General features: G+C 37.3%; 1 protein-coding gene across 2 annotated transcripts in view; it reads left to right on the top strand.

Annotated features, from left to right (window-relative positions):
* CNIH3 (cornichon family AMPA receptor auxiliary protein 3) overlaps positions 1 to 12,434 on the top strand; it is a 54,529-nt gene that overhangs the window by 16,883 nt on the left and 25,212 nt on the right. For both annotated transcript variants that reach the window (XM_064648104.1, XM_064648105.1), the window contains exons 2-3: positions 4,959 to 5,027; positions 7,578 to 7,625. In XM_064648104.1, coding sequence (XP_064504174.1) covers positions 4,959 to 5,027; positions 7,578 to 7,625 — 117 coding nt within the window. The remainder of the gene's footprint in view (positions 1 to 4,958; positions 5,028 to 7,577; positions 7,626 to 12,434) is intronic.

The following is a 12,434-nucleotide window of genomic DNA, read 5'->3' as shown; positions in this document are numbered from 1 at the left end:
TTGTCAGTTGTTGCTTCTGCTCAACAAAATCCAGCAAAATAACTCACCCAGACTGCATCAACATGGTTCAATTCATGGTTCAGACATGATTTCTCCAACATAGTAAATATGTCTATGGAGCAGTTGATAGGCTGGCATGAAGTTTAGGAGGACAGCTTGCTCCTAAACCTGTCCACCTTCTGTCCATGTGCTGACTTGCAGACAGCCTATGAACTGCCAGTATGGGCACTGTGAAAGCTGCATCTGAGAGTGGAGGGGGAGACAAATTGTTTAAATGAACCATTAAAGACAGTTCCTTCAAGATGGGATTGTGGTGCATTGACGGGGTGGTGGCAAGGAAACATATGTTAAGTGTTACTGTTCTGGTCTGTGGTTAGTGTGGTTGTCATCAAGTTCTGTTTTATCTTAAGTTTTCTGAGATGCCAAGAAGCAATAATATCCAACTTCTTTGCTGTCACTGGTTTCACACCCACACCAACTTCACTGCCACCCTAAAACATCAGAGTCTCAATTAAAATATGTTTCTGTAAGAGCTCAGTGATTAAAAAAAAGTATCTTCCCTAAAAAATGAGATGTCATAGCTTGTTTCTAGCATTAAGTGAAGTTTTCAATTTGATTGGTACATAAGCATAGGAAGAAAACAAAATTCAGGTTCAATCTTATGTGAATACTTCATTATTCAAAGCTGTTGCAGTCTGGAAAGATAAGCACAGAGAGTGCGGGTAATGAAAACAAATTTTATAAATATCATTGCAGTTGAAACATATTGTCATCACAATCTTGTTGATTCAGTATGTGTTCAAACTGGAGCAAACTCCTTGCTGACTTACACTTGGAGTTTTGAGGTTTGCAGATGGTGTGAATCAGAGACTGCAACCAGTATTTTTACAGACCTTTAATTTTATTAGGTGGAAAACAACCACAAGTACACTTCTAATACACTTCTATGAACAGGAAAAAGCATAGCTAGGGCAGTGGCAGAACAAACTTCCTGCAATAATTTGCAATGTGGGTTCACAGAGAAAAGTCCTCAAGGCAGAAGGCAGTGAAATATCCATTGTCCATTCAACCCCAGCCTGTTTCTGCAGTAATTTTAAAAATTATTGCTAAACATGATGCACTTTTTTTCCCCTCTGATATAGCTTTGCAAGTAAACAGATAACTTGGTGGTTTAGGTTTTTTTCCTTTGAGTTTCTAAATAAATATCAGATGGTCCTTATTCTCTGTCTATGAAGCCAATGTACAACATTAATGTTTACTAATAGAAATAAATTTCTCCTCTGTGTAAGATCAGTCCCTGGCACATGTTTCCAAAATGCTGAGTGCTTAGCTATTTGTTCAGCTTTATGACTAGAGGTTGGTCATTTTTCTTTGGAACAGTCTGCTTATAGTGTGGCCTTTTGAGAGATGGGGTTGCTGATGTCCCTCTGTGTGTATATTTTGTAGTCTTAATTGTCACCCTGGATCAAATTAGATTGGATAACTGAAAAGATATTGAACACTTTATGAAATACATTCATTTACAAAGGTGAAATCATGACAATTCGTGTGGTGGAGTGCCCTGACTGGGATCTATTGCACTGTTTGCCTGGAAATGAACTGCTCTATCAAGATGCTGGTAAGTGTGGTGGTTTCTGAGGTGAAACAGCCCCTGAGCATATCCAGCTGCTGTCCCAGAGCATTCAGCAACTCTGGGCGGTTGATGTGTGGGAAGCAGTAGCTGTACTGCATTCAGCTAAAATGTCAACAGGCAGCAGCTCGTTTCTCTAGTCTGTGGTCAGAACAGTGCACCTCCTGTGAAAGCATTGTGAAACACTTAATGGAGGCAAGGAGTTTGTTATTTTTGGATGGAAAAATGGCACCTCCAGCCACACAATGTCCTAGGGCATTGAACTGCTACAGAAGATGAGTGATAATTGAAAGAGGAAGACGTTTCCTAATTAATTATGTAAACCCCACAGCAGTACAGCCCAGCCCAGCCATATTTTCAGTAATGCGATGTAATTTGTTGCACAGTTACCAAATGTGTTGTGAGCAACCAAAAATCATAAGAAGCTACAGCTCTGTTTCCGTTGTTTCTCAGTTGTGGTTTTAGAATTAGGACACCCAACACTGTGAGATTTAAACCAAAACAAAACGGCACAAAACCAAAAACCCAACCAACCAACCAAAAAACTGGGAGAAAACGTGCCCCCAAAACACTTTGGGAGTTTGTATTCCCTCTAATAGTGAGCCTGCCTAATGTTACACTTTCAAGCTTTTCACTCTAACTGAGAAATAAGAAATAGGAATGTGTTTGTTCATAATTTAAAATAATGTCATTGCTAAATTTCCATTTCTGGAGATTTAACAACTTAAGACCTATTATGGAACTTCTTTGAAGTAAAATGATAAGAACCGAGGAGAATCTTTTTTTGTCAGCTACTTTCCAGAGAGACACCAAAACTTTTATTGGAGAAACTTTCTTCAAATCATATTTGCTTGATACCAGACCTCAGCCTCTCTTGGGTGTAGCAGGACTGTCTCTTAACATTGTCATAATTTGCAGACATCTCAAAAGATTATGGGATTATTGTATTTACACTTACTGGTTCCATGAAAGCAATGTGATTAATACCTATCAGATCTGTGTCAAGGCACTTAGATATATGCAAACATAACATAAATTGAGTGCCAGCAAATAAAGAGTAGGATTTGGGCTAGAGAGTTGGGAATGTTGGTAAAATAGATAAATAAATAAAATAAATAAACAGAGAAAGAAAAAAATAGGAGATCTAAATGTGTAGTATATTTGGGGCTAACCTCTTTTCCAAACTGTCATTTAGGATTTCTTCAAGACTTGCCTGCATTAGTTAAAGCTAGCTCAACAGAGCCCTGCCTTAACAGCTTTGTCTTTCAGAGCAGCCAAGTGAGGCTTTCCTGAACTTCTTGGAAGGAGTCTATCTTATGATTTCAGTATTCAGATTCCCCATAATGCTGTCTCAGACAATCTTTCCTCACAGCATGAGTTGGATCTTGTACTGGCTGACATTTCATGATAAACTCCTGGCTGCTCTTACTGACTACCAGAAAGAAGACTCCTCGCTACATTTACAGTGGAAAAAAACCTGTAACCACTGTACATTAATAAAAATAGCTGTCACTCAAAGCTCATAACAGTTTTCTTTCTTAAAGTTACATCTGTAAGTACCAGTGCAGTGAGGTAAAGAGAATTTAAGGGCATCCTAAAGTAAATCAGTGGTATAGCTATGAGAGACAGCTGTCTTACCTGTTACAGGGCCATCCTTCCCCCTTTCTGTCAGTGCTGTCAGTGCTGATATTGATATCCAGTTACAAAGAGGTACCCAATTACATGTGTGTCTGACCTGCATGGTTCTAACCCTCTTAGCAGTTGGTCCAGCTTAAGAATATGAAGACCTGTTCAAGAAGTATTAATATAGAGGTGTTGTGAGCCTTATCCTTCACAAATGCACTCCAGGCTTCTAACAGTTTCTGTTATTTTCTCTTTTACCATTGCAGATCTAATTCCTAACTTGTAGAGCTACTGCATCCATGGGGAGAAATGTTTCACTTATAATCATGTTTTATAGTTCCCTTTGTGGTTTATTCTGTCACTTTGACTTGTCATAGTTGAATAAATTGAATTCTGTAGAGTGCTCTTGTAAATGCCACACTTTTGATTTTTAAATGTGCTTTGGTGTGATGAATGCAGCATTAGAGTGGGATGTGGAGTAGTGCTTAAATTTGTGGGTTGTAGCTTCTAGGTTTTATTCTCAAGCCTCTAGCCAGATTGTTATATAATTCATGGATAGGCCATTTTTGGGATTTCTGCTCCTTCATTCCATATCTGTAAAATGAATGTGTTTTACCTATGCAGCAGGTCTGTGTTGACACCCAGTTGGTTCTTTTTTGAACAGTTAGGCCCAGGCTGCTGTAGCATGTCGTAGAATGGCTGTTGCACTCATATACTAATTACCCAACTGCTGCCTTATACTTACATCATCTTTTTATTGAGCACAGAGACTTTGGGTTGTAAATTATCTAAAAAGGAATCATTGTTTTAACATCTGTTTATGTGGTGCCTGTCATAGTGAGCTTTCCTTCCTCGGGTGAAGCAAGAAAGAAGCAGAAGAAAAGGTATCACTAGAATACAAACATAAAGTTAAGAATGTGATTTGAGATCTGTGAATGGAATATGATGAGGATTACTACAGCTGTTTTCTTTCCAAGAAAACACTTTCAAATATTGTTATTTTTATAGGCACTTTTATCTGCCCTGCTTTAAAAGGACCAGTAATTGCAAGTGTGTCTTAATCCATCTGTTAATGGAGGAAACTGAAGGACTTGAGCAAAAAACATCTCTTCGTTAATGAGGTCTGAAGTAAAATTCTAAAACCTGCCAGAATTTAGGAAGCACATGTTTGCTCTAGAATGGTTTACCATTTGAGGAATTTGTTTGTTAATGTATAGCAGCTTCATAACAGTAAAGCTGATACTAATTCAGACTTAATATCTGAAGTAGGTTTAATAACTAATAAAAATGGACTGTTTATGTATTAAACCTGGAGCAGCATAGCTGATCCACCTCTGTATTTTGGGTAGCTAATGACTTTCTCCTTCGAATTTGGAGATGTATTTGTTTGTGAAATAGTTTTATGCCATGTGGAAATTTGAGAAAAGAATTCTGGCTGATATGAGGGAAGAAATATGAAAAGTAACAATGCTGAAAAGGCTGTAGATATGATTCTACAGAGTGACAGTTTAATGAGCTCTAGGTTTCATATGTAGGAGTATCCCATGTTTTGTTTTAGCTACTTAGTTCTGGAGGGAGTGTGTTGGAGAAGCTGTTTTCTCCGGAAAGCGAGGAAAGGAGGCAATGCATCTACCTAGTTTCTAAAGGAAAATAAGTGTTTGAGTGAGCATTCATTACAATATTTGAAAAAAAAAATGTTTTTCAGATAATTGCCTTTGATGAACTTCGGACAGACTTCAAGAGCCCAATTGATCAGTGCAACCCAGCCCACGCAGTGAGTACAACCAGTGGTTTGCTAAACAGTACCTGCTCAAGAAAGGGGGATGCACTGAGCTGTCAGTGAAGTCTGAGTGAAATTAATAGAGAGTCTCTTGTGAAGTCAAGTGTGGTTTGGAAAATTGATTTACTGGGCCAGTCTTGGGAAGCCAGATGGTTACTTTTTATGCTAATAGCCTTCCTTTTTGCTGAGGGAGGCAGGAAAATAATTTGGAAATTCAAAAGCTGATGTGATGCTAATGCTTTCTTTTTTACCTTTTCGTGCTGTGGCACAAGTTTTCCTTTTTGAAATAATTTGCCTTCTCTGTGTTCAAGCATGGGATGACCACATTTTCCCATACTGCCTGTATCAATGATCCAAAAGCTTGAGTGGATTTGGTAAGAGGCATGTTCGTGGACCTCTCTCTCCAGTGGCAGGGCTCTAAGTGCTCCCATGCTTTAAGAGTAAATATCGTATTCTGCTGCTTCTGCTATGGAAAAGTTTAAATATCACCCTGGGACTGTAAACTCACTTTTAACTAATGAACCAAAAATGCAGCCTAGATTTAAGTATTTCAAAATTCCTCTGCTAATTAAAGCTGTAATCTAGGGTGATTTAGCTGACTACAGCTAAACATGTGTCAGTCTGTACTACCAGAACTGAGAGCAGAACTTGGCTCCCCATCATCTCACTGGGAATTACAATGACTACGACAGGTGCTGTATTTGATCTCTACGGAGTATCAAGTTATTGAATTGTCTGCAAATGATAACCAGATTCAGTAGTTTGCCATTTAACCCTGTTTCATAACTCAGCAGAGGATTTGTGGTACTGCTTAGACCACTGATGATTTTAAGCATAAACTTTACGTGAATCTTAGAATAAGAAGGCTTTTTTTACAGTTCACTAGCACATAATCAAAGCATGAAAATAGAAGAAAGCAATTATGTGAAGAAATCCTATAGAGGACTTCAGTGGATATAAACTGGTTTTGAATTTACTGGATGTAATCTGATTTTGAATTCACTTTATCTGGTTTTACTTCCCATCTTGGGAACTGCACACAAGAAATGTGTATTTATTTGTACCAGGTATTTCTTATACATTTGTTCAAGTGCGTTTTTCTTTTTCCCTCTGCATAGTTGCTTGTGCCCATATCCCTTTTATTTAGTGGGGTAGTTTTCTTTATTGCACTGTAAGAGTGTTTGATGTTTACCGATGTATCTTCCACAATATTTTCATGACAGAGGGTAGAGCCTTTTTGACAAGAGGGGGCTGAACTAAAGAGAAATCAGAGACAAAAACAAGGGCAGTACTGAAAATTTAATTCAAATTTCCTGGTTTGCCCTCTGTTACCTGTAGTTCAGAGACAGACTTCCTACTTCTCCAAGGCCAGCTGTAGTTAGGAATCTATTTACAGGGAATTGAGAGGTCTATCTTTCTCTCTCCACTTACCTCCTTCTAAAGGCAAGAGAGCTTTCTGCAGCTTCGCAGGCATGTCCACACACATCCATTCTCATGTTTGCAACTGTGAGTCTAACATTTCTGAATCTCTTTTAGCTCAGAGACACCAAAAAGAGGCATGGTATTTTTCTGGTGCCTATCAAGTTGCCACTGCCACATTGTCTTTCCAAAATGATACTTTTTAAAAAAATGGCTTAAACTTGGGGACAGAAAAGCAAAAGAGAATAGAAATAAAACTCAAACTTGTGGCAAATTTAAAACATTTGAAAAGCAGAAAGCTTAGGGAGAGTTGGCTTCTTAGATTGGTATAGTACAAAAAAGTTAATTGTTTGGAATATTTTTCCCATGTCTAAGTGAAAATATTATCAGACAGTCTTCTGAGGACAACAAAACCACTCTGCCTTCTGCAGTGTAACCAACAGTAGAGTGTTCCACAATAACATCAATGATAGGGTTATGCAGTGAAATTTGATTGTACTGGTTAGTTTCTCATTCTGAGCCATTTAAAAAAAACCCTGTCTTTGATTTGTTTTCTTTCTGTGAGTTGAGCTTAAAGCATCTTTTGAGTCACAGTGCTTAATTGCAATGATTTTCAGTATTTATGAATGCATCTGTCGTTTAAAGTGGCATTTCTAGGACAGTTCAAATATTTTTCACTAATGGGTTACATACTAATATCACATGTTGAGGCACCATCTTGGTGATAGAGGAAGAGCTGCCATACAAATGTTACAGTTGTTTTTCCCATTCAGAATTATATTGAAGCCAGATGTGGGGGACCTTAAGATGCAAGACCAAGTCTTGCACAAAGGCTGACTTAAAAAACATTTGCAGCCTCTGGCTCGAGGCTAACAGACTGGAATCCCCAGTTGATATTGTTACACCCAGTAACAGATGAAAAAATAACTTACTGGGACTTTGAAATGGGTAAATCACTTAGCTTGCTAGCAGTAGGTAGGAAGTGAATGCTGTCATTTCAGATTAACAACATATATTGCTTCACTGCGGCCATTAATTAAAACATTCACCCTTCTAATTGTAATATATTGTCTTAATTTGTAACACCAACTAATCTCCTGCCTTTCCCCCCCTTTTTCTTGACAGAGAGAGCGGCTGAGAAATATTGAGCGGATTTGCTTCCTCCTGCGAAAGGTGAGCATGAACTAACCTAGGATTTGTGAAGTTCGTGAGAATTACGTCCATCCAGTGGTGACGTGCATTTATTTTCTCTTTGATCCTCACACTCAGTTGATGAAAGGCTGGATTCTACAGAGAAGTGAAAGTCATGATGACTTTGTAAGGACAGAGTAAGACAAATTATAAAAGGTTGACATAATAGAGGATGTCTGGATAAGAACTGAACTTCAGAACATCAGCCCATTCAATCCAGAACAAGCCTTTTGAAGGTGGTGAATAGTTTTGCAGTTGCAGCTTGAGTTTCTTTTTTATAGTCCTATAAAGCTGCTGATACTGTTGTAGTACAGGCTCTAAAAATACCCTTTATTTGAAAAGTGACTTACTGTTTGATGAACTAAACATTTTTATTAGTTACATGTTTAATGTTTAAGGTTTCTAGTTGATAGAATAGGAAAGTTGATGTAGTATGTATTTTAACTTGACACAGTCAGGTGCTGAGTGCCTCATTTCTGAGAGATTTCAAGGAGCTGATAATTTGTGGATTACTTATCTGTGGCTTCAAAAAACATTTTAATAAACAGTCTTTGTTCTCCTGACTCTGTCCTATTAAAGTAAAAATAATCATAGTTCTAAACTATTTTATTCTGTACGTTCAAGTTTCTGTACATTGTTTTCTGCAGAGTAGTAATAGAGCCACCTAAATTATTCTACATTTTTGCTTAAAAAGGTCATCACTGAAGTGTGGACTCCTGCCTGCATCCTAATCAAGCTAAGAACTGAATTGGTTTTAAGGTACTTAGAGGTTTTAGGAGACGCAGTGCTAGGGATTGGGGTGATCCAAAGGCACAACTGTGACTCTAAGCAGAATCTATGAGCTGTTATTCTCTGATCAGTCAGAACCTGAGTCATATCTGTTTGGCACCATTATGAGTTTGTGACTGTTAGGAACCGCATTTAAATACTTACTGAGCCTGTTTATGGCCCTTGGGATATGAAAATAAGAGAAAATACTTATCACCAATAGCTTTCCATTTTATCAAACAGGCAGCCAGCCAGTTTCAAGCTGTGTCCCAGTTTCTTGGACATAAAGCAACTGTTGAGTGGTAATGTATTAATACATGTGAGCCCCATGGGAATGCCTTGCCTGCATCAGTGTTTAATTTTTATTGAGCCTCAGCCTCGTTGTGAACAGCAAAATGGAGCATTTTGGCTAATTGCAGACTCTGTATTCATAAGGGATTGCCTTGCTTCTGGTTCACTTAAATAGTTTGTTAATTCAGCCTCTTCTTCGAAGTTCTTTGGGGACAGATTTGTTTTAATTGAGAGATTAGATGCAAGAAGAGGAAGGTGCAGTAACTACAGAGATTTATAGTCTTCAAATCTGACAATCACTAAAAATAGCTGTAGTTTATGTCGTATAAAGGAGTCATTGTTGAGGAAAACTCTGGAAAAACAATAAAGAATTGAGTGTCAGCTATATTGATACATGACAACAGCAGTTAGGATGCTTCCAGCAAGCACTAAATATATCCCTCGATATAACATTGTGTGGCTTTAGGGTCTGTTTCTCTTTCTATGAAACAACAGCATACCTGCTTTCCTATGTCTTGAAGACAAGTAATTCTTTTAAAGGGCTTTGACATTAGAACTTAATTCTTAAGATCTGATGTAAATTTGTTCTTTAAAAGGTTATAGGTAGGCTATAAAAGTATATTCATATATTTCATATATGAATATATTTCATTATATACTGGTTTTACAAGGGGTTCTTGGAAATTATTAAATGAGCATACAATATGTCATATAAATCTGATCCCAGTGGGTGAAGATTTTCTTAAGGATGGATTTTCATTTTTATCTCCAAAATACTTGAAAAAGTTTATTGCCAAACTGTGACTAGGTTTGTGATATTTCACCAGATATTATGTAACTTATTTCCACTTTTCAAAATAGAATGGAAGATTTAATTGTTCTACAGCCAGGCATTTTCTGATGTTTAGTTTGGGGAAAATGTTTTGATATCATTAAAATAAGTAGTGATTGTGTGAAGCAGATATATATAATGCTGGTGTGTGTACATGCATGCACACAGGGGTCCTTGTTTTTATGGTGCTATAGAATTAGATAAGCCTAAGTTTTCTGGTTACTGAGGAATGATTATGTATGAAGAAGCTATGAACTTTGTATAGCCATGGTCAAATCTCTTCTATTTTGCAATAAATGAGAAGAAGGCTTATTTTCTGAAGCCAGCACAAAGTGAAGTTCTCTCAGGATACAGGTATCTCATTTTATTCAGTGGTGTGTGTTGGAGGCTTAATAGCATAGATTTGTGTTCCTGTGCTGTAAACTGTTGAATATTCCATTATGTGAATGTTGGTTGTCTTACAAGTGTTAGATGGTTCACACAGAACACGCACTAGTATTAGCAGATGCTGTGCAGCCTCTGTGCTATTCTTTTTTTTCCTAAATTGCCTTTGTTTCTCTAAGGATGTGATTACAATGCTGTACAGAGGTACACAAACTAGCTGTGATGAGCTGCACTGGGCTAGTGCAGTGCACTGTAACAGAGGCACAGGCTTCTTGGGCTCATCAGCCTCACTGAGGACTGTGATAGGTTTGGTGTGCCTATGAGGTCTATCATGATTTTTATGATTAAATATTTTGGTGGGGCTGTTAAAATATATTCAGTTAATGATGACAGCAATGTTATATAATTGTAATTGCAGTTGTATTTCAAGAAATCTGTCTACAAGATTGATTCCTGATGGAGATACTTATTTTAGCACTAAAGACAATTCGGAATTTCCTAGATTAAAACACAGTATATTTCATCAATCAACCACTGTAATATTATTACTTTACCTCTGAGGAAATTTAAATTAAATTTTGATTAGGTTATGCATCATAATTCTTGAATTAATTTGATAAATCCTTACTGAGGAGGAGAGTTGATTGAACTTCTTGCTCAGCAAAGACATTTGAGATTTCAGTTTGCTCATGCCAAACACTGCTGAACAGTATAAGTGACCCTTCTCCAATTATCAGCAAATATTTGTTTTTAAGCTTCATTAAGCTAAAGTAAGAGTGATTTTTGAGCATCAGAACTGGAACTAGAACTTAACTGGGAAGAAGTTGACATAAACAAAAGACAGACTTTTACCTATTTTCCTACTGTAGTGGAGCATTTGAGTTAAGTTATGCCTAAAATTCCTAAAACCACAAGTGTAAGAAAATATTGTCCTAGAGCTCAATTATTTTTCTTGATTTTATTTGGGGATTTTGGCAGGGTTTTTTGTAAGTCCTGAAGGGATGATTGGAAGAGAGCAGATTCAGCAAGAAATGTAGCCACAGGCAAGGTGACATTAGTCTCCAAGATGTTCCAGATGAACTTGAACTGTCTTGAAAAATACAAACAAATACACAGACAAAAAACCCTGCAGGGACAACGTTTGAATAACAAAACTTGGCCAGTGTAGCACTCAGGTAGTAGCAGTAGCGTAGTAGATGATGAATCAGGAGCTGGGTTGTTTGAAACATAACAAAACAAGCCAAACCTAAACAACTCTTCACCTAATCTTTTTTGAAGCAAGTTTTAATGTTTTAGTTAGGAAGCTGGGGGGTGCCAGTGCTTGGTCTGGTCTAGTACCTCTGTCACTGTGGTTTCCAGTGGAGCTGGATCTGCAGTAGTAATGGTGGAAATTTATTTTTTACTCATTATTTCTGGTGTTTACCAGGTTCAATTCTGTTTTTTACTCCTCTGAAAAAATAAAATTAATGTTTATTTTAAATTTATATTCCATTGTGTATACTCTAATACACGTGACAGTTATGTTTTACTGTATTTACAGGTTTTGGTGAATAAGCAAAACCAATGTTACCTGAAAGAGCAATTATAGAAGACATTCTATTCAGACTGAGATAATGTAAATAAAATGTAAAACCTAGTGAGCATTATATATAATCCCAGACACCTGAGTGTCTGTACAGTTTTGTTTTGGTATGTTTCAATATGAAAATATTCTGTAAAAGAAAAGTGAAAATTACTTATATGTGTGCAAGTAACAGTAATTCAGAGACACAAGTAATCAGAAGCTTGAAGGGTTATGAGTTAACACCACAGGTTCAGCTGTAGACAGAGCATTCTAAGGATGAAGATTAGGCTTGATCCTGTGTCTATATCATGCATGTTTGTCAGCATAGAATGCACTCACTCAAAGCTTGGAAAAACCCCACAGTATGTTCAGTGAAACACTACTGAGCTCATTGGATCAGCTAACAGGAAACAAGCTGGCTTTTAGGCTTTTCCTTAATAGCAGAAGAAAAGGGTGTTATCTGAGTATAGAGTCTCTTTTTCTTTACATGTGGCTAAATATTACATGAAATCAACATTGTTAGAAAGTAGCCCTATCTTTCCTTCTTTATTCTTAGCTGACATTTTTTCCCTGAATTTTTTGGATGAAGGAGACTGACCAATGTGCACTAGAGTAATTGCCATATGAAATAATTTTTTTACTTGGACCTCGATACATTCCAAACCTTCACCAACCAGTAGCCCCTACCATTCTCTGCGTGCAGCAGGTGCAGTGGACATACTCCTTTGTGGAGTGTCGGGTGTCACAGCAGCTGATTTCAATTGACTGATCATCTTCTTTTCATCTTGATAAATGTGCTGGTTATTACGATGATCACTCTCTTTGTTGTTCTGCCTCATAGTCACTGGCAAGCCTGAGATAACGTGATGGATTTTAAGTGTCTGGTTTTGAATGTGTCTGTTGATTGCTTCGTTATGCATTTAGGGATTTATAAACATGTGACATTCTTTTA

Source organism: Pseudopipra pipra, chromosome 3 (assembly GCF_036250125.1).
Source record: "Pseudopipra pipra isolate bDixPip1 chromosome 3, bDixPip1.hap1, whole genome shotgun sequence".
NCBI classification, from domain to species: Eukaryota; Metazoa; Chordata; class Aves; order Passeriformes; family Pipridae; genus Pseudopipra; species Pseudopipra pipra.
Note: the sequence above shows the minus strand (reverse complement) of the source record. Positions and strands in the feature narration are given on the sequence as shown.